The sequence below is a fragment of the Phoenix dactylifera genome, chromosome 2 (genome assembly GCF_051530095.1).
Source record: "Phoenix dactylifera cultivar Ajwa chromosome 2, Ajwa_hap1_PhDact_Kaust_v1.1, whole genome shotgun sequence".
Taxonomy (NCBI): Eukaryota; Viridiplantae; Streptophyta; class Magnoliopsida; order Arecales; family Arecaceae; genus Phoenix; species Phoenix dactylifera.
The window spans coordinates 13,579,467-13,600,954 of record NC_143191.1 but is presented as its reverse complement, the minus strand read 5'-3'; the positions used below and the strand labels follow the sequence as shown (position 1 = coordinate 13,600,954).

Below are 21,488 nucleotides of genomic sequence, written 5' to 3'. Positions count from 1 at the left end.
TGGAATTGCATATTCTTGGTGGTAAGCAAATCTACAAAAAATAAAAAGTAAAAAGTAATTTAATTTTAAAATAAAATCTTAGAAATATAGTAATATCTTTTTAAATTTTACTTGTTTAAAATAAATAACCAAAAAAATAATTATTTTGAAAAAGAGAGTTTCTCATGCTATTTTGCCTGCAGCTGTAGGAATCCTAAAACAAAACTTTTATCAACCAGACCAGACGCTTGAATTCATCTCTCACAAGCTTTCCATATTTTGGAAAAACAATCATTTCCGTAGCTGCACAGCCTTCCTATCCGTTCCGTACGCAACAAAAACACCATCCTTCTTGTGCTCAATTTCTCATCCCTTCCATACGTGACGACCACGTCCATAAAATTAATAAACAAAACAAATCGCGTTTCCCGTTTCACCATCAAATCCCAAGCCCAGCTTGGCATCTCACATACCATTCGCATACCATCATACCATCATACCATTCCCATCCATCACGACCCATGGGATGAGAATGGGGAAAGCTCCAAGGCCGGCACCTCTGATATAATGCCCCTAGACCCCTTCTCTTCGAACACCACCCCAGAGAGGGAGGGCGAGCGAGCGAGAGAGAGAGAGAGAGAGAGCGAGCGAGAGAGAGAGAGAGAGCGAGCGAGAGCGCGCGCGCGAGAGAGATGGGGAGCTATTCCTCTGAACCGGAGACAGAATTCCCTGTTTCGATCTCAAACCTTAGCCATAGCGCCTTCCCGGCGCCGAAGAAGATGCGGGAGCAGCGGAGGGAGACGCCGCCGCCGGTGGCGGGGGAAGAGGAGGAGGAGGAGGTGATTTTGTTTGAGGGGAGGGTGGGGAGGGAGGAGACATGGCCGAGGAAGAGCGGCGGGGTGATGCTGGAGGGCTACGTGGAGGGGTCGGAGGGCGGCGGGGAGGAGGGGTCGGAGGGGTTCGGGAGGACCAAGAGCCTCACGGACGAGGACCTGGAGGAGCTCAAGGGGTGCCTCGACTTGGGGTTTGGGTTCAGCTACGAGGAGATCCCCGAGCTTTGCAACACCCTGCCGGCCCTCGAGCTCTGCTATTCCATGAGCCAGCGGTTCCAGGACGAGCAGCAGCACCGATCGCCGGATGGATCCGGGGAGGCCGTGGAGCAGTGCGCCGCGGTGAGCTCGCTTCCCATCGCCAATTGGAGGATCTCCGAACCTGGTAAGATTGGTTCTTGTTTCGTATCCGTGTCTTTCGTTTTCTTGAGGAATTTGATTCTTGAAAGTTTCAATTTTTATTTATTTGTCAATGTGTATGTAACTGGCGAAAACATGATTTTTATTCCCTTCTCTCATTACGGGGTTGCTTGGGATTTCTTTTCTGTTTGATATATGGGAGAAAGACTTGATTTTTTTTTTCCAATTTTCTTGAGAATTCTTAAACAGAATTCTTCTTGATATTGAATAATAAATGGATGAAGGATTGATGATATGTTAAAGGGATTGCTTTGGTTCCATTGAGCAACCATATGAGACTAGATTTCTTAGTAGTTTGGTATTCATAGACGTGTCCAAGAAAGTTTAGCTTCTGAAAATAAGATTAATCGAGTCTTTCATTCCCATTGAGGCAGTTTTATACTGAGATCTTTTCCTATTGAGATGATTCACTTGTCTTCGGGTACAAATTTAATCAGGTTGTTTGATATAGATGCCATTTAGTTATAATTTTAAGGAGTTCAAAGTTGATAATGTGGCTTTCCTTGTTCCAGCTAAGACTGATGGCTTTACCAATGTTTACATATGAAAAATCAAGGATTTCTTTGTAATTGATCTTGTTCTCTCTTCCAAATTGTAATTTCTTTTATCTATTTTAATAAAAGTCGTGTGGCTCCTTTTAGCCTCCCTTTATCATCAAAAAAAATGTTTACATAAGAAAAGGAGAAAATATGGCCTTTTCTTGTCATTTCCCATGCTATTCTTCAATGCCACTTGATGGCTGTGTTGATTTCCAGATGGATTATATGCTGAACGGACCTTATAAATAAATTTTCATAAATCAAGATGGTTTATGCATTTGTTTCTACTGTTCTTCGTGTAGGACGCAGTATTTGGCATGGCCGGAAGTAAGTGATCTTCTAAGTACAGATTCATCTTACTATTTTGATTGGTGATAAACTATTAGTATAACTTGAGTTTCTTCTGTCTAATGACCGAGTAGCTTCTTCCAAGTGTCCATCTAAGATAGGCTAGTATAAGATTGATCAATGACTAGCTTATTTAATTTTTCTAAATCTTTAACCCCAGAATTTGCTAAAAAGGCCTGCATCTTAGAAATCTTGCCTTCCTTTTGGTGGTTGGTAACTATTGTTTACTATTGTATCAAAGATATGGATTCACTTTATTTCTCATCTTTTTTCTTATCACCCTTCTGATTCGGTTCTTTTCTGTTCTTCTCTCCTAGGGGACCATCCTGAAGAGGTTAAAGCAAGGCTGAAGTATTGGGCCCAAGCAGTGGCATGCACTGTTAGATTATGCCGCTAACAGAAGTTGCGTACCTGAATTCATCTACTATCATGGATTATTGTACATGTATCAACTTCCGGGGTTTCTTTTTGTAGAGTGAATCCTCTAAAGAGGCTTCCCAACTTGATGCCATCGGGATGCCTTTATTCTTTCAACAGAGATGGTTCTGCCAGAATTTAATGCCTATTGTATATATGGTGGCATAAGAGAAGAAGAAGAAGAAGAAGAAGATGATGATGATGATGATGATGATGATGAAAAGGAAACAGAGGGGCGAGATGGTCTGAGATCTAAGATTATAAACTAATAACATGTCTGACAAGCATTTGTTATGTATGATTAACTGTATGTTGTTTCTTGTATGAGAAATAAAATGATTAAATATTTACCTTCTCCATCTTTAATAAGCTGCATATACTTTAAACTTTGTTTTTTACCAATATATTTTTTGTTCTTGAAAGGAGAATAAGTAACTCAGCTTATTGGTACTAGCAGAATGAATCCAAGGGACGGTGGAATTCTCAGCTGTTCCATATATTCTTGTTTCAGTCACTCTAGCAGTTGGTAGACTTTGGTTGGTTATTATTGGTATAGCCTTATTGCTTCAGGCAGGATGAACCCAAGGTTAGCAAAAAGGGGAGCTGATGCTTTGGCTAGTGGTTGCCAATGAAAAAGGGTGGTTGAAATCCTGATTGACAGGCAGGAAGTAGATCTTTGGGATCCAAACTTCCTTGCTGCTGCTACAGTATTTGTAAGTTGCAACTTTCACATATGGTAATGACTATTCTGACAGAGGGTCAGGGTTAATGTCCCTGGAAGTGCTTTGAGAATGCAAGATTGAGCTAGTAGTAAAGTGATATCCACTTGAACAGAGGCTGACTTGCTGCAGGTGAATAAATGAGTAGATTTTTTTTTTGGCAATATATTTCTAAGTTCAGCAAGTAACTAGCTAGAACAAGAAAGTGCAGTTACTGTTTCCCCCCTAGTTTTCACAATTTGAATATTGTTATCACTATTCATTTTGCAAATAGCAGCACAATGTCTCTCATCCTACAAGTTCAGAGTAAAGGTCATTCATGTGAGAATGCAGAAATAATTCTTCATCATGTGTACAACAAGAGAATTCATGAGCTTTACAGGGTTTGGTCACCGTACACTTCTGATGAAGTCTGAACTATTATTTTGTTTGGTTACAGAGGTCTGAATTATTATTAAACTACCACCCAAAGAAATATTATTATAATTATTGTGAAGGAAAGAGGTCAAACAATCTAATTAATGTGGTGTACAGATATTAATAATGCATGTCATTCCTCTTAGATCAGGAGGCAGTGTTACATGCAGATCATTTTATAAATCTGTTATGAGTATAATATGGCAATGAATAATGATGATTGGTCACTCTGATTCCCCCTTTTCATAAGCAAATGATTTATGACCGTTAGTCATGAACAGTATGCTTTGTAGGATCACTAGTTCATGCACTCTTAACAATCTAAGCATTTCAGGATTGATGTGTTAGAACTTATCCTGTTGGAAACTTCAATCATTTTGCCATGGCCCGAGGGGTAACTTGCGAAGCTGAGTCACCAATTCAAGTAGCGGGTTCTTTCTCTTAAAAAAAAGGGAAGAGAGGGTGGACTTTAGGCAGTTTCCACAAAACATTCCAGTTCCTCTTGAAATAGAGAAATAAATAAATAAAAGAAAATAAGAAAATAGAAAAACAATTCTAAAAGAGAGCACCTTTCATACCAAGAAATGACCCTAACATCCAATGCGAAATAGATTCCACTATTTACAAATTATATATTTAATGCTAAAGGGGCTTTTATTTTTTTCACATAACTCTTGTTGCATGCTATGAGTTCAAAATTCTGTGCATGTATATCAATTTGGAATATAGAAATTGTTTTAAATACAACTACTGTGAAACAGGAATAATATGAAGTACAAGTGTTGAGTGTGGAGACCATCAAAGAAGTATCAAGGATAATGCGATTTGTAACGTTGCTGTTCAATAGAAGTAGATTTTTTTTTAAAAAATAGTAATTTTCAGCTGCAGAGTAGGTGATTAGACATGCAACAGACAATACTGAAAAGATGAATGGAGATAGGAATATAGAGATAGATAAGAAAATGAAGAAAAAGAAAAATAGAAAAGTGGAGCTATATTTATCGAGCAAGGAGATGAGAATAAGATTTCTATTTTACTTAGAGGAAAGTAAAACATCAAACGTATTAAGTATGTGCCTACATAATCTTAATTTAGAGGATGGCATGTCCCCTCTGCTACCCTTTAATTTAGAGGATGGTATCCTCTAAATGCTCATCAGCTTTATGCTAGGATATTTACCTATTCACATTTTCCTGAATTTCTCTGACTTAAATATCTTTAAGAAGATAGTCATGCTAGTAGCCAACCATTCCCTAATCTTTATGGTCTTTACTTGAAAGACAGTTTGAACTAGTATCATCAATCAAATGTGGAGGATGGGATTGAGTATGCATCTAATCGTGAGCAAAATGCTCAGTAACAGTTGTCCACCCCCCTCCCAATCCAAAATAAAAAGAAAAATTTGACAGTTTTCCCATGTATGTTGACACAAATTAGAAAGGTCATCTCAAAAACTATTATCCAGAGTAAATGCATTAGTTATGCAATAGTATAAAGATATCAGCAAGTCGAAACTATTATTTATTACTATTGAGAATTTATACAAAATGAGACAACTACATCTGATTTTCCTTCACACACTAGGATTGATGGTTCATGAAAAATAAATCACTGGAGAAGATACAGAAAGAGCATGAAAGTTTCTCTAAATGAAGAGTTAAATAGAACACTACAAAATCTTTCAATAATTGGAAGTGCACATGTTAGGATGTGGAGATTCAACTGGATCTTGTTTTTTATCTTCTCATCTCTTTCATAAAACATTTTCATTATTCATATCAGGAAAAGTTGGAGACTGCAACAATACAGAGCCATCTTGAAAGCTTCACTAGAAAAAAAAAGCATCTTAATGAATGAGATGCAATGAATGAGATGCTTGCCACTAATTGGATCTAGGGAAGGTTAGATGTATGCAGCCTTATCCCTGTGTGCGGAGAGGCTGTTTCCATATCTCAAATCTATGATACCTAGCTCACAATAGAGAAAACTAACTATTGCACTAAAGCCCGCCCTCTTGAAAGCTTTGCTAGAGTAGGAGTAAATTAAGCATCTTTGAACTTTCTATCCATTTGGATTCTTACATGCTGTAAAATTGTGTTTGATTTGGTTGTCTTACCTTGTTTCTGTCAGTCCTTTACATTCTCCAGTTTTTCCATTCTCTTGAGACAATGCAAACATTATTCTATCCCTTGATTGTCATAAATCACTAAAGCTTGCAGAAGGCGAATAGCCTTCATCTTTCATGACCTCAAAGAGCTCTTCTAATATCTGATAAATAGATTCAGCTTCCAGATGAGAGTTATCCCTTGCAACAAAAGCATGCACTTCACACTTGGTCTCAATCCAACTCCATCCAGCATCTTTCTTGACTCCTCTTTCCTCCATCATTCCCCTCACTCTCTCTGCATCTTCCCATTCTCCGTGCTGAGCATGCAAATTTGAGAGAAGCACATAGCTTGCGGAGTCCCTCGGAGACAACTCCATAACCTTGTCTGCAGCAAAACTTCCTAGTTCTAGATTCTTATGCAGTTTGCAAGATGCTAACAGTGTCTTCCATACCAAAACATCCACTTCAAATGGCATCTGATCAATGATATGAAGAGCTTCACCAAGTCTTCCAGCTCGACCCATCATGTCAACGATACATGCATAGTGAGAGGCAGATGGTACTATGCCATAGTGATCTCTCATGATCTTAAAGTATCTTACTGCTTCATCGACATTACCTACATGACTACATCCAGCCAAAATCCCCACAAATGTTGAATGGTCTGGGATGCAGCAGCTGGACTCCACCATCTCATCAAACACTTTGATCACCTTCTTCCCATGCCCATGATGTGCATAACCATGAATCAACGAGTTCCATGAAATAACATCATGGGTGTGCATGACATCAAATGCCAATCTTGCATCGTCGATACACCCACACTTGGAATACATGTTAACCAGTGCATTCCCTGTGCAAACAAGAAGATCACATCCCAACTTCAATGCAAGACAATGAAATTGCCTGCCTTGATCTAGCAAAGCAAGATTTGCACAAGAACTTAAGGCACTAGAGAATCCATGTTCATTAGGTATGTACCCTTTCCTATGCATCTGGCAAAGTAACCTTGTAGACCTCTCGTCAAATCCATTTTGGAAATAGCCAGATATAGCTGCACACCAAGAGACAATATCAGGGTCTTCAATTCTCTCAAACAACTTCTCTAGTTCTTCAACCTCACCACTTCTAGCATACATGGTCAGTAAAGCATTGAATACACGAGTATCTGATACCAAGTTGAGCTTAATCGTGGAGCAATGGAGTTGACGTCCAAAGGCAATGGACTCGGACCACAATCCACAAGCTCCAAAAGTAACCGCAAAGGTGAACTCATTTGGCTTGAAACCTGCACAAACCATGTCATAGAACATTCTCATAGCTTCTTCTACTTGGTCATTCCGGAGACAGCAAGAGATCATTGAACTCCAAGTTACCATGTTCTTAGCTTCCAGCTTCTCAAATACCTCTCTAGCTCGTCTGAACTCAAAATTTCTGGAGTAAAAATCAATTAAAGCACTTCCAGAATAAACACTCTGGGCAATCATGGTTTTAATCATGTAGGCATGGATCTGTTCACCAAGCAGCGGTCCACAAGCAGTCAAAATACTAGTGATCGTGTGCTCGTTTGGTTCTAACCCCAGTCTCACCATCTGATCAAATGCACTTACTGCAGACTCAAACTGATTGTTCCTAGAAAACCCTGAAATCAATGAGGTGAAACTCACCAAATCCAGATCCAGCATCCTATCAAAGACTTTTGTTGCTTTAGCCATCAACCCACATCTCGAATAAAATTCGATGAGACAATTGCCAATCCAGCGATCATCCGCAAGCCCGGCACGGACCGCTAGCGAATGCACCTGCTCTCCTAAACCCAGAGCTCCCCGGTCAGCACAAGCCTGAAGCATGGCATTGAAGGTGAAATCATTGGGAAGCACACCGGCTTCAAGCATTTCAACAAACAAGGAGAACGCAATCGCCTGACGATCATTTCGGACGCAACCTGATAACATCGAAGTCCATGTGATGACATTCCTCTCAGGCATTGATTCAAATACTTGGAAGGCATCAGTCACTCGACCAGATTTCATCAAAGCATCAATCAATACAGATTCGAGAATAATCCCGGCTTCGAGGCCTTTGTTTCTAATCTCGACATACAAATCCATGGCCTCGGCGAGCCTGTCTGAATTTATCAATCTATTCAAGCTCTGGGTGTACGACAGCCGTGTAGTTGGTGAACTGCTAATCTTTTTGGAATACGTCCTAGTTAAGACTTGCTTGTGTTCGTCCTTCATGGGTTCAAGGTTGAGGCTTTCGGGATTTCTATAATGGGGAAAAATGGGCTCTTTTGGTCGAAGAGAGAGGGTGTTTGGGGTTTTCTTCCATTCGGGGTGAGGGTGGAAGGGACGACAAAGATTTTGGGGGTGAGGAGGGCACAAGGGGTGGGAAATGAGCACCCGAGAAGAGCTCATCATTTTTGAGTTGTGGCGGGAGAGCAACGGTCTGTGTCCCTCGGAAATTTGGATCTCTATCCATATTCAGAGATGTCTTCCAATGTTGGTGGAGAGAGATGGTAGTGGGCTTTGGCCCACTTCACAAACTATTGACATGGCCGACAACCTTATCCAATTCCAATATTGATTTAGCAAATAACAATTGATGCCACACAACAATTCTTCTGCATGAAACAAGATACAGCATTGGCAGAGAACATTTCATAACGTTGCAGGTAAAATGGTTTAGTGGATTTCTATCTTAAGTTCTCAACTACAAGTTTTGCTACTTTTCCAATCATTTTAATCGAAATTTCAACTTGATTTAAGTCCATAATAGACGGTCCGCAGAAATGAAAACTTATGCTTTGATACATTAAGCTGAACTCGCATGCATGGAAGGCTTATTAATCAGGGATCAATTATGATCATACTAGTGATCCAAAACAACCACTGATGGATATCTACTGATTGCACCATATGAACTAACCATGGTGCACAACTCAAGCAACAGCACAAGAAATTGACGAAAGAAGTGAGACACATGGCATTCATGGCAGATGCGAAGGAAATTACTGTCAGAGTTGAGGACAGAAGATGAGCAGGATAAAGCCCCTCTACTTTCCAGATGACAAGCTAACAAAAATTTGTCTTCCATGGTGCCTGTTTGCTTATTAACAGATCAGTAAAGCATCACCCAAGTCTGCTGATTTACCAAAGAGCAAGTAAAGAAATTAAATATAACTGTTTTTTTCAGACAGGAAAACAATCCAAGCTCAGGTAGTTTTCTACAAGGAGTAAATCCTCAAATACACATCATCATCCTTTTATTCAAACCTAACATATGGAACCTGACATTAAACTCGCATCCAGAGAAATAAGTTGATGACTTTGTTAAGACTCCAAAAGCTTCTGGATGTCCTTCTGCAAGAAGAGAAAAGAGTGTCACAGCTACTGGATGTGGGGAAAATAGCATGAGGTCAGCGTGCAGGAGTAGAACCTCTATTTTCAATGGTGAAGTGGTTGGTGCATATCGCTCCATGACCTTGCCATCTTTGGCAACAAGAAACTTGGTGAAGTTCCATTTGATGCCATCTCCAAAAATACCACCTTTCTGGGATTTTAGGAACTTATATAGGGGTGCAGCGTTCTTCCCATTCACTTCAATCTAGAGTAAACCAAAGGAAAAAAGAAAAGGATTTCAAAATATATTTATGTATGCATGTATGTATTTGTATATATATTTCCATGGCTTACATGTTAGTGATTTCTTTTGTTAGATAGATAAGGTCTAATATATGATTTTCAAACTGAACCAATGAAAAAAAAAAACCTCAAGAAAACCATAAAATCAACACTGTGTTCAACAAGGCCCAATATAAAATGTAGCAATCAGATCAAAGCCTAGAGTTTGAAGGGGACCAACTTGGCCACTGGCAGATGCAAATCCCAATATTTCAATAGTAAATCATATAATTAAAAACATAAAAAAGGGGATTAAAAAAGAACCTTGAGAGCACCAAAACTTGTCAATTGATGAAAAAATTTGTTATAGATGGTAATAATTTTAGGGAAATCTTCCACATGCATCATAAATCATAAATAATCAATTGCGTAAGATTTCCTATCAAAAAAAGCACAAGTTTCACCTTTTTACTGTACTTTATCTACTATAAATACTGATGCTTTCTTAGTATTCTACAGAACCGATCAGATTTCCCCAACTCTTAGATACACCAGAACAGGCATATGAAGTTACCCCATTGTGCAGGCAGAATTGGACAATTATGTGTATAAGGCAGTCTGATCTAAATTCCACTGCCCACAAGATCTTTGTTTCTCTTATGCTAAGGGAAAAAAACTAAGTAGAATTACAATGTATTTTCCCCCAGTAGGTAGAATATGGTTTAAAGGTTTGAAAGATGTTGAGCACAGCAAAGAATGGCATATATTGTCCAACTTCATATGAAAACCTCATCACTATGCTTGAACCTGACTTAAGAAGCAAAAGTCGAGGCAAAATGGAGGGAACGTGAGAATATAATATCAATGAGAGGTCACTATTCTTTTTAAAAAAGAATTTTTATGGATCTCTTTAAGAAAATATATCTTAGGAAACTATTCTGCTTGTATTCACCTTCTGAGAACAAGGAAACTTTAGAATTACATGAACCTGAAAGAATAGAAGTACATTAGCTTTAGTTGGATTGTTTACATCAACTTGGTAAGTGGACTGTCCATGTTAGCCTTATCTTTTTGACCTCAACTTTCTGAATCATCAAATTGAAGATTCATGAATAACTGAGAATGGATTAGAGTTCCCTGCTATATAATAGATGTCCCTACCTTCTATAAACCAATTGATGGTGGACTCTTGGAATATCACAGGTTAATGTAGCACAGAACAATTTTATACTTTGGCTCATATTATGGCTTGTATTAAGCTTTTGACAATTTGGATTAAGAAATTGCTAGGATCACTATTTATCTTCAATGTTCTGCGTATCTACAATTGACAGACGCAGTTTCAGCAAGCAAAATGCTGAAAATTCAAAACATACATTCGCTGTTCTGTGAAAGTTATAATCTATCTCTGATTATGAGATAAAATTGAGATATCATGCACCATATCCCAATTAACTTATATAACATATATCAAGTAAATGGACCAGATGTGGAGCTTGATTTGAATGCTGATCCAAGCCTAGCATGATAAGATTTCAGTCCTCAAAGAACTCCATTTGACAGATAAGATTTTTGAAGTTGGGAGGCCTATTTGCTCCTAGCAGTAAAGGACTACTGAATCTCTTCACCTACTCCAAGTTATTGAGAAGTTATTATGACATCAAAGAACTCTAATTTCAAAACTTCCAATATGAGATGGGAAAATAAAGATCTTGATAAACATAGGCAACACACGAAGGATTTCCGCATTGGGTCAAAGGAAATGGTAGGTGAACGACTCATGTAGCCAGTACCAAATAGTTATAGTCATGAATGAAACAGCGCAAGGAAAATTTTTGGGTTGAAGATTTCTGTTTTAACCACCTTATCAAAAATGGGGAACTCAGCTTTAAACATTGTGCACGCAACCTCCTTAATTTCTTCATTGTTTCCAGGTTCCTGACCACCAAACTGGTTGCATGGAAATGCCAGTATCTCAAAACCTGTGAAGATAAATCCAAATCAAACATCACCAAACAAGTCATCTATAATTTGAAAATATGTAAAAGATATTTGAATTCATGGAACAGGAAACACAAATTGGCAACCAACCTTTATTCTTGTACTTCTCATACAAAGCATTCATCTCTTTGTAGTTGGAGTGTGTTAACCCACTGCATCAACCCCAAAAGTTAAAAAAGGATCAGGAGACTATGCAATAGAATAAACAAATGAAGCATTGCGAAAATCAAAAGTCAGTATAAATATGTCCAGTATAACTGCCCTTCTGAAATTAAGTTACGACTTTGTTCCCAAATGGCATCCTATTTTTTTTAATGTTTCCAACCAGTATCAACAAGTCAAGTTTTCATGCCCAGGAAGGTACGAGGTATCTTCAGTAGCTGAATTCCTTAGTCGAGATAAAAACTAGTTAGTCCTGAATAAATACAAGAATTAACACATAAGAATGGCAATTAATATTTCTGAACTGATAAGCCATGATCAACCTTAATCATGCCAATACTTCTTTTTTTTTTTTGGGGGGGGGGGGGGGGTGAGAAAAGATGGTTCAAATGTACCAACAAAACTTTGTTCACTTGCCAGTAGAATTCAAAACTATGAAACCATCATGTTGTCAAGAAAAAATCTGGATTTAGATAGAGTATATTGAAGTTTCAGCTCCATGTTAATGATATAGATCAGCATTTACATTCATATGATTTTTCTTAGGAGATGTAGCAGCACGCAGACCCATATTTGGATGATAAAAGAAATAGTTCCATGAAATGCAGCATTTAATATTAAACAATAATTGGAAAAAAAATCTGGGCAATATCCTAGTAGATCTCATATATCAGCACCAAAGTTGATACGAAATTTAAGACCGTCCATAAATGAAGACAAAAAAAAGGTAAAAACTGGAGTCGTGTGAACTGCATGTGCACTCATAGCTCCAGAAACTCGAGCACTGATATCTTGTTAGTTAACCACTAGATCCCCAAAACTTAAGCTGTTTCGTCTGAGTTGACAATGTATATCAGACTTAACAATAGTGAGCCACAAATCATAAAGTGAAATTAAGCCAGAGTTATGAAACTTTCACACAGAAGTATATTAAAAAAAAAAAAGAGGATGATTGACCTGAAGCAGTGAATATATCAGGCATTGGGTTCATTACTAATCCACGAAAGATGCCAAACAATACCATAGCAGGTCAACAGGAAGTCATAAGCTAAAAATACAGAGTACCCAACTAGCAATAATTCCATTTAGAAGAATCCACACTAACAGCTATACATGAGATAATAACAATCAGCAAATTAACATACGAACAAATACTTCCTGAAGAGCAGCCTCCCTCCCAACTCAGAATATTAATGGATTCAATTTTACAATTTAGGGTTCAAATTCTGTAGCAACACAAAGCCCAAGATATGCAAGCATTAAACATCCACCTCTTTACAATTCAATGACATATGTAGCAGATATCATTCAAGATAGCTCATACAAACATGTTGCAAACCACCAAATCATCTGTATAAGATATATAACTGGATCTTAAGGTGTTGATCTCCATTAACATCTAAATTTATAAAGATACTATCATAGAAGAGAAACTCTAATAATGAAATCTAAGCAATTCTTGCTGAGCAAATACCATTTAGAAGCAACATTGACCATAAGAAGAACCTTTCCACTGTAAGTACTGAGGCTCACATCATTGCCGCTCATATCCTGCGATTAAAATCACCCCATCAAATAAAAAAACTGAGAAAAGAAAATTAAGGGGGAAATGGAAGAGAAATATATGCTGAATCAAAGATCATCCAATTAACCATTTATAAACCCATTCTTCTTTTCAATAAAAAGGACAATTGGTCAAAAGAAAGAAAGAATAAGATCAAAAGTCCTCAAATTTACAAGAAAAAGCCTTCAATCCAACAAAATCGAACCTGATCTGTAAACTATTCCCCTGGATTGAAAGAAGACCTTAAAATAAAATTATTTAAAGTTGGTTAAAATATTACAAAAGAAAAAAGAAACAGAGTCGCGTACTATGGCTAGAATTCCATCTTAGCAACAGAAATAGAACATATCAATCACATCAGAAACCCAAGACAGCAGCAAATGAAAAAGGATGGAAGACATCAAAAGCAGGGTCTTGGGAAGAAGAGATGAAGCCATTACCTTGACGGTGATGTCATAGATGGAGTCGGGCATTTCTGCTGCCATTTTTTTTTTCTCCGGGCTTCAGTTGCAGGAGGAAAAACAGAAGAAGGCAGGCATTAGAAACTGGTAGCGTTGGATGTGCACGTGACGGTGGATTTTTTTTTTGTTTTGCTGACTAACGTCAAATTTAGGCGTTTAGTTGACTTCCTTCTGTTGTTTCTTAGAGCGTAAGTTTCCTGCTGTTTCCTAGAGATTTGCACGGCACTCCACAACAGCCATCCAAGGCGCCACTGATCATATTATTCATGGACGTAACCATCAAAATGCATCATGTGCTGAAACAGGGTTAAACTTTGAAGTTCTCATTAAGTTGTTAACTGATGTCTAGTGATAAAAATTTGAGTAAAATCGATATAATATATTCACTTATAGGCTCGAAATGATGTTAATTCCTTGAATAGATATTTTGATTAATAAAAATACTTGTTAATTTTAAATTTACTTTGTTGGCCGAGATTTTGATATATTGCTTGCTATATTGGTCGATTCTCAAATGTTTTAGATGTTTTCAAATTTTTCACCTTCCATCCTATGTATTTAAGTTAGGGATACCTTCTTCTAGGGGAGGGGGGCTGTTTCTCTTCTCAAATTAAATTAGGATATTTTTTTTATCCAATCTAAGAGAAAACAATCAATCGTATCTCATTTCAGTTGACCTGAAGACAGATGACACATACTAGATACATAATTGGGATAGGATAGCTTAGGTATCCATTTACCAAAGACTAGCCTCTTTAGGTCCACTTAGTGACAATTTAGCTACATGGTCTAGCATGGTGATATGGTGTGCTTATTGCATTATTGAATCTCTCAGTAAGTAGAATGAAACAAGTTTGTTTTCTTGTTCTTACACAAGCCATATCTTGCAATTCAGTCCCTTATTACTCTAATGTCCCTGCATAAATATTGAACATTGCACTATCAGGCCTAGAGCTGGGCGGTTTATGGTGCATTTAGAATCCTGAGTTGCATTAGATATCCTTTTACGAAAATTGTTTTCACAACTCTCTTTTAAAAGTAATTAATTATTAACTATAATAATTTTAAAAGTGATTATTTTTAAATCTTTTTTAAGTTATTGCCTAGCGAGGTCTAACATGCCTATTCACATCTCAAAACTATAAGATATTTTCAAAAATTTTCACCTTTCAAATTTTAGATATTTAGGTTGGTTTCTTGTAACCTTCCTAATGATGACAATGATACGCTCAAAAGGAAAAACTATGAAAGAAAATTCATAAGACTCTTGGCCTACTCCAAAAAAAAAAAATTGCAAATGTTATTATGGGGGAGAAAGCTTTGATTTTCTCAAATTTGCAGATAAAATGGCTCAGAATATTTAGCACCCATCCCTTAAAATGCTATCGAGAGAGAGAGAGAGTCAACTCGATTGTGGGTGACAACATGAATGAGTTAGCACTTCCTCTTTGGGCCAACATAATACATACATACATACATATATAGGAAGAGAGAGAGAGAGAGAGAGAGAGAGAGAGAGAGAGAGAGAGAGAGAGAGACTTGGCTACATTTGATTGAATCTCCACTCAAATTCAGTAAAGTCTAGGTTGGATGATAGGATCTCATATTAATGATCCCAGTTATTGGATGTGGTATACTATCTTTAAAATATTTATACACCAAAATTATGTAATTTGGAGGCTCCTATTTTATGCATCAAGTGGTCCAAAACTTTGAACAATTTAAATAACAAGATAAATACATTTTTTTTGATAATTTGCTGTACAGGCTATGAATCTCTAAAAAACGTGATTTTTATTTTGTAAGTAGGTTAAAGATAATAGATCATATCCAACTATAAGAATCGTTGATGTAGAATCCCTATCATCCGATCTAATCCTGGTTGGATCTGAGTGAATATCCATTTTACCTCTCTCTCTTTCTCTCAGCACACACAGGCGCATGCGTGCACACACACCCCTTTTATTTAGGTTTTAGTAGCTAAACCAAGCGCCATAGCTTATTGTACCACAAACATCTGAGGAATACATAGATATGTTTAGATGCAAACGATAAGCCAAACTTAATACACCATTTTGCCAAGAAAAAAAAAGGGTCTTACTGTAGTTTTTCCCTAATAGAAATTGCTAATTATAATTTCATTAAATCAACTACTCTCAAAACAAATGAGTTCTCAATGGATATTAGAGAGGAAAAACAATGAGAGTAGTGTATAACAATCTTATACATGAGAAATATTATGAGAGATGGCAAACCGAGCTAAGATGTGAGTAACTTTGTCAAAATGCCAGCATAAAAGCTTTGTAGTTGAAGATTCTATTAGAAAGTGTCTTCTTGAATGGAAACTAGATTCTAAAATATATGCCATTACTTGGTGTGACTGAATTGTCACCAGGACTTCAACTACCCCAAATACCAGCTTGTTCTTGACTGGTAGCAAAGATGGTGATGTGAAACTCTGCATGATCAATAAACTTTTCTTCAATCAAAATCCACAGGCTCTGTGAGGGTAATTTTATGTGAAAATAGTACTCGCTGCTTCATAGTTCAAATAGTCCCTAAATGTTCATTATGTTTCATTGTTGTGGCATATATGCTGTGTGTATACTCGTTATGGATGTCGAACAAACATAAATCAAACAGTGCCTGACATTAATTCAAACTGAGATGAAATCTTTTGCTGTACGCATCAAACTTTGTTCTTTTATTTATTTGTTCTGTAGGTCAGCTTTGATTACACTGCTTAATCTTTGAATAAGCTTAGGTCAACTTTGTATAAGATTATGTGATTTGTTCTTTTCTTTTGCATTGTTGTTTATCAACTACTGTTGTCTGGAGAAAGATAGGGCTCTAGTAATGGAAGGAAATGGTAGACTTGAAAAGATGTTGGATGAAGCCACAGCTTGAAATCTTAGCTTTGTGGAGTTCCCTTCGAATTGTTATCTATTTTGTTGTTGGTCTGCTTCTCGAATCTCAATCTTGTCATCAATGTTGTTAGTAGTTGTAGCTTTGATATCTATTTGTTGCTTCAGGATCCTTGGGATCTCTTGCTGGTGGTATTACCAATGCATTTATTGGAGTCATGGACCTTATTTTTCTGTTGTTCGGATTTAATGTCTTAATTTCCACTCTATGTGTTATACGATTTTACATGAGAAATGTTTTTGGTATATCAGATCTGCGATAGCATGCCCTTCTTGTTGCAATCAGGCTTCAATGCTGATTTTATCATGGAAAATTAGAGGGCTTAGGTTTGTTAAGAAATCTTCTAAAAGAAGGGCTCCGCGAGACAGTGTTGTACGTACATTCAAAAATCAAGTGTCCCAAACCCTTTGTCATCCTTTCTTAAATCTTTAGGCTCACGATTTTTGGATATTGGTATTTTCAAGCCTGGGTCAAATCTTCTGAAGGTATAATAATTGGATGAAATTCAAGACATTTTAAAATGATTAGAATTCTGAATTATCAATGAGAATATCGATCTTTTGTGCTTTCAATGTTCTGCAATCCAGTCTACAAATTCAGCTCAGTCGAATCAGATTTCGTTGGACTGATCACCTGAATTTGTCAGATGCCTAGTTACATACAACTAAATATGCCTTTAAACCGGATGAGCTTGGTCTGGAGTCAGATGTGCCACCGTTGTAGCCCAAATCAAGCTTGAATGGTATTTTACATCATCAAATGAAAAATATAACTAAAACCTGCAAGTACGTAAGATATATTTTAGTCCACTAATCCATTAATGTAACAAAAACTATAGAGAACTACGTATTAGACAAATCCACATGCACACAAGCATCAAACCAAGAACGTACTCACCAGCTGATACCCAAGAGAAAATAAAAACACACCAGCTGCACTCTTGCTTATAATCTAACAGCTCAACCTATAGCACTTAGAAAACTTATTTAGCTTCTAATTAACCACATCTCTAGCTAAAAACTTATAGAAGAGGCTTCTGAACTTCTCCACATCTTCAGTAGGAAGCGGAACCAGTGCATTCATCCCCTTGCCCTCCTTTCCACTAGCAGGAAACAGCAGGATGATGTCCCACTGGGGATTACCCACGGGGAAACTATGCTTAGGCCTCCCCCAAGGGTACTCCACCTCGCCGAACCCTAGCCTCAGCCACGACGACACGACGACGTCCCCCCTGGGGAAACCCTGGTTTAGCTGGCCCCAGTCGATGACCGAGCGAGCATACTCGTCGGTCATCCTCTCCGCCCCTTTGTAGACCAACTCGACGATCCGAGCGAATGGCCCCGCCTCGAGCTCACTGCATGCCGCAGTCGCGTACGCGCTCAGCACCGCATTGCCGGCGTACGAGCGTGGGAGTGGCGGCTTCAGCCTCGACCGGAGGTCGACCGCGTAGAGGACGGTCGACAACTTGTTTGAACTGCGCGTGCTTGATGCGAGGGCCTTGCACCGCCAGAGGTGGGCGGCGGCGACGTTGAAGCTGGACGCGGCGGGGGGAGGGGAGGTTTTCGCTTTGTCTTTGAGAGCGGAGATGTCGTCGGGGCTGAGGTGGAAGAGGTGGGAGTGGAGGTAGCTGGAGAGGGAGTCGAGGAGGGTGGAGGGTGGGTGTTGGTTGGGGTGGGGGATGGATTGGAGGGTGATGAGCTCAGGGTGGGGGAATGAGACTTGTGGCGGAGAGCGAGCGGCGAGGAGGCGGCGGTCGTTGCAGGGGGTGGTGGCTAAGGGCCGGTTGGATGCGACGGCGGCGAGGTTTTGAAGGAAGGTCTGGAAGCTGAGGCCGTCGAAGGTGATGTGGTTGTTGCAGATGCCCAGCGCGAAGCCACCGCATTTGAACGAGGTTACCTGCAGAATTTTTCAAGCTTGCCAAATAAGCATAAATATTTTTTTCTAATATTTATATTTTGCATTGTGACAAAAAATATTTACAAAAACATTTTTTTTTAACTCTCTCTCTCTCTCTCTCTCTCTCTCTCTCTCTCTCACTCTCTCTCACACACACACACACACACACACACACACACACACACACACACACACACACAAAATAAAATTGGCTGTTCAAAGCTAGGCCTTATTGTAGCAAAAAAAAAAAAAAGCTAGGTCTTATTCTTACCTAATTAAATGACAAGACAATAATTTCACATAGATATTTTTGGCCAATGGTATGAGCCCAACTTGCAGAAGATTTATAAAAACAGCACGAAATATGCGAAGAGATTATTGGTTGGACTAGATCGATAATCCACCACCCCGAGGGACCAGTCAAACCAACACTCACAAATATAGATAAAAAAATAAGAAAAATATAGCAATACATGCATATTTTATATATGTTGGTTTGTCGTTAGACTGGTCCACCAACTCAACGGTGGTCGGTGGACCCGATCCAACCGAAAATTTGATGGTAAAAAGTGGCAGCTATAATTATTATTAGGGTGGAACCAGCCTCGGATACGCCTAACCCCTCCTTTAATGTGAGAGAGACATTATGTGCTGCCTGTCTAACAATTTTGTCTCAAGTTCTTCCTTCAAGCAGGAGACCTTGTATACTAGTTCGATAGGCCATTAAATAGTATACAAGATATCTACAAGGTAGGATAGCACCCAAGTGCTCATTTTCACCCTAATAATGCATTTGGTTCACTTAAAGGTGACTACATTGGCAAAGAATAAAAAGAGAGAGGAGTGTCTAGCTATCATAGATTTTGAGGTTTATGTTCTCAACCCTTTTACAAGGGATCGATGGGCTTATATAATCAATTCTAGATATATTTAAAATATTTTTTTTTTCTTTTTTTGAATCTGTAATATTTAGATGAAGCAATGCTACTATTGTACCAAGATGTATGCCCATGCAAAAAGTAATTAGGGACGTAAAGAAACGCTAACCTATATATAAATTTCTCTGCATGCCAAGTCTTGATAGAAGACAGCATTATCACTTGGTATTAGATGTTTGACAATATTATAATGCTGTTCGACTATTAATTGCAGTTTTTGTACAACATTAACAAAAGTGATAGGTTGTTTTAGAAAAGACATGGAAGCCTTGGTGCGAGCAATTATGATGTCACGTAGGTCACTAGAAGAGGATAGCCAACTTGTAAGTGCTTTAGTTTATTTAAACAAGCTCTTCATACTACCATACGTGACATATATATATATATATATATATATGTTTCTTGTTTTCTTGGTAGAACATATGTTTCTTGTTCAAATACCTGAAAAGAACAAAGAAGCCGGTCCTCAAGAGCCAACCCGTTATCTGGAATATTCTTTGCTACCAGCTGCCGGAATGCCGAGTTTGGGCACTCCAAATCTCCAACCTCCTCCAGCTTGAGCTCACTGGAGGCCACCACCAGCTCCACACCAGCAGCATTGCAGTCTATGATCAGCCGACCATCATCTCCAGGTTCCACCTTCAGCCTCCCCGCCAGGAAATCATATGGTACGAGTACTTTCTCCAGCGCCGGCGAAAGCCTCTCGACAACCGCCGTCGAGGGGAACTCGAGGTTTGCGGCGAAGAAGTGAACGGTTTCGACGTCGAAATTGAGTACCTGGTCTATGTTTGAGAGGAACATGGACCTCCTCTCAGTTTTTTCTGATGGATAGAGAGTGGTGGAGCTTAGGATGGTGACCTTGAGGTCTTGGAGGAGGCTTCGTCCTTGGGGTAAGGCTCGCATCCTTCTACTATGTGTGAGCTAGGAAGTAGGAAACTTGACGGTATTATATAAGGGTCATGTAGGTGCAAAATAAGTAGGGAGGAGAACCCAAAAGACAAAAAGAAGAAGAAGAAAAAGGTATGAGATCACACGAAGTCCTTGGGGTAAGGCTCGCATCCTTCTACTATGTGTGAGCTAGGAAGTAGGAAACTTGACGGTATTATATAAGGGTCATGCAGGTGCAAAATAAGTAGGGAGGAGAACCCAAAAGACAAAAAGAAGAAGAAGAAAAAGGCATGAGATCACACGAAGGTCTTGTGACAACCAATTCAATTAAAGTTTGATGTAACGTCTTAGATCTTGTGATGGTAGCTGCGTAGGTTCTGGGATGCTATCTGATTTGAAGAACATTTAGAGAGGTAGATCTAACTTGCAATCTTAGGGTTTTAGATGATTAATATTTGTAGCAATATTGAATTAATGCGTTCTTGAATGAGATTTCTGCGATCTGCCCACAGGAAATTACCACCACCCAGCTGGTACATGGATGCTTTGGGTCATGGGATAAGGCCGGTCTGAATAGAATCGAATTTGGAAACTTTAGGTCGGCATTGCTTTTATTGTGGCCCATCTAGACCCGTCTTGTACCAAAGTCTAGATCTTGTACAGTTTTCTTAGCCAAGCACAGCAACTAACTTTGTTGTACCAACATAGATCATGTGACCCTGTAATATTGTAATGTGATACCTCTATGCGGAAATTCTTGCTAGAGTAATAGAATGAATGGGCTTGTCTAGAAAATCCAGCAGGATTGAGATGGATTCTCTGTAGGGTTATTAATTACATAATTTATTTAAATAAGATCTGTATCAACCTATTTTTTTTCTAACTCAAATTCTATGGAAAGAAAAAATAACATCTCCATAGATTTATTTTTTTTTAATCGTGCAGTCCAACATGCCCACATATGAGATTTAGGCCAAAACTAGGATAAGATTTTAGAAGAAAATGGGCTGAGCAGCCGAACAGGCACGATTTCTATAGAAAATTCAGCCCAATTCTGCTGGATTTCTCAAACAGACCTTGAGGGCAAAAAAAAATTTAGGGCTTATTTAGATATTCCTATGTGATTGGACTAAAAAAAATTTTCGGCCCTTCTGGATTACATTTTCTAAGAGCTTGTCCAAACCCAGCTTAAATCCTAATCTTGGAGTTGCAGAAAGAAAAAGAAAAGAACTTATGAAGGTTTTTTTTTTTCCT

The 21,488-nt window shown here is 38.5% G+C and overlaps 4 protein-coding genes across 4 annotated transcripts; 1 reads left to right on the top strand and 3 right to left on the bottom strand.

Annotated features, from left to right (window-relative positions):
- The first annotated feature begins 450 nt into the window (after positions 1-450).
- On the top strand, positions 451-2,892 carry LOC103716243 (uncharacterized). The gene is made up of 2 exons (XM_039119313.3): positions 451-1,194; positions 2,434-2,892. The coding sequence occupies exons 1-2, from the start codon at positions 672-674 to the stop codon at positions 2,511-2,513; spliced, it is 603 nt and encodes a 200-aa protein (XP_038975241.1). The 5' UTR covers positions 451-671; the 3' UTR covers positions 2,514-2,892.
- Positions 2,893-5,737: 2,845 nt separating this feature from the next.
- On the bottom strand, positions 5,738-8,306 carry LOC103716238 (pentatricopeptide repeat-containing protein At2g27610-like). The gene has a single exon (XM_008804160.6). The coding sequence runs from the start codon at positions 8,194-8,196 to the stop codon at positions 5,866-5,868; it is 2,331 nt and encodes a 776-aa protein (XP_008802382.6). The 5' UTR covers positions 8,197-8,306; the 3' UTR covers positions 5,738-5,865.
- Positions 8,307-8,924: 618 nt separating this feature from the next.
- Positions 8,925-13,723, bottom strand: LOC103716236 (putative phospholipid hydroperoxide glutathione peroxidase). Its single transcript, XM_008804159.6, has 6 exons — positions 13,567-13,723; positions 13,037-13,113; positions 11,491-11,552; positions 11,263-11,381; positions 9,215-9,382; positions 8,925-9,138 (listed from the first exon to the last, which is right to left on the bottom strand). The coding sequence occupies exons 1-6, from the start codon at positions 13,609-13,611 to the stop codon at positions 9,109-9,111; spliced, it is 501 nt and encodes a 166-aa protein (XP_008802381.4). The 5' UTR covers positions 13,612-13,723; the 3' UTR covers positions 8,925-9,108.
- A 3,586-nt stretch (positions 13,724-17,309) lies between these two features.
- GLC (HXXXD-type acyl-transferase family protein) lies at positions 17,310-20,425 on the bottom strand. Its single transcript, XM_039119312.3, has 2 exons — positions 19,788-20,425; positions 17,310-18,408 (listed from the first exon to the last, which is right to left on the bottom strand). The coding sequence occupies exons 1-2, from the start codon at positions 20,247-20,249 to the stop codon at positions 17,506-17,508; spliced, it is 1,365 nt and encodes a 454-aa protein (XP_038975240.3). The 5' UTR covers positions 20,250-20,425; the 3' UTR covers positions 17,310-17,505.
- Positions 20,426-21,488: the final 1,063 nt, after the last annotated feature.

Coding starts and splice junctions, on each gene's coding strand:
- LOC103716236 (XM_008804159.6), bottom strand. CDS start 13,611: ATGGCAGCAGAAATGCCCGACTCCATCTATGACATCACCGTCAAG. Junction 11,553..13,036: donor GTCAATGTTGCTTCTAAATG/GTATTTGCTCAG, acceptor GGGTTGATGCAG/TGGGTTAACACACTCCAACT. Junction 9,383..11,262: donor AGTTCCCCATTTTTGATAAG/GTGGTTAAAACA, acceptor GGTTTACTCTAG/ATTGAAGTGAATGGGAAGAA.
- LOC103716243 (XM_039119313.3), top strand. CDS start 672: ATGGGGAGCTATTCCTCTGAACCGGAGACAGAATTCCCTGTTTCGATC. Junction 1,195..2,433: donor TTGGAGGATCTCCGAACCTG/GTAAGATTGGTT, acceptor CTTCTCTCCTAG/GGGACCATCCTGAAGAGGTT.
- GLC (XM_039119312.3), bottom strand. CDS start 20,249: ATGCGAGCCTTACCCCAAGGACGAAGCCTCCTCCAAGACCTCAAGGTC. Junction 18,409..19,787: donor GGCTTCTTTGTTCTTTTCAG/GTATTTGAACAA, acceptor AAAATTCTGCAG/GTAACCTCGTTCAAATGCGG.
- LOC103716238 (XM_008804160.6), bottom strand. CDS start 8,196: ATGATGAGCTCTTCTCGGGTGCTCATTTCCCACCCCTTGTGCCCTCCT.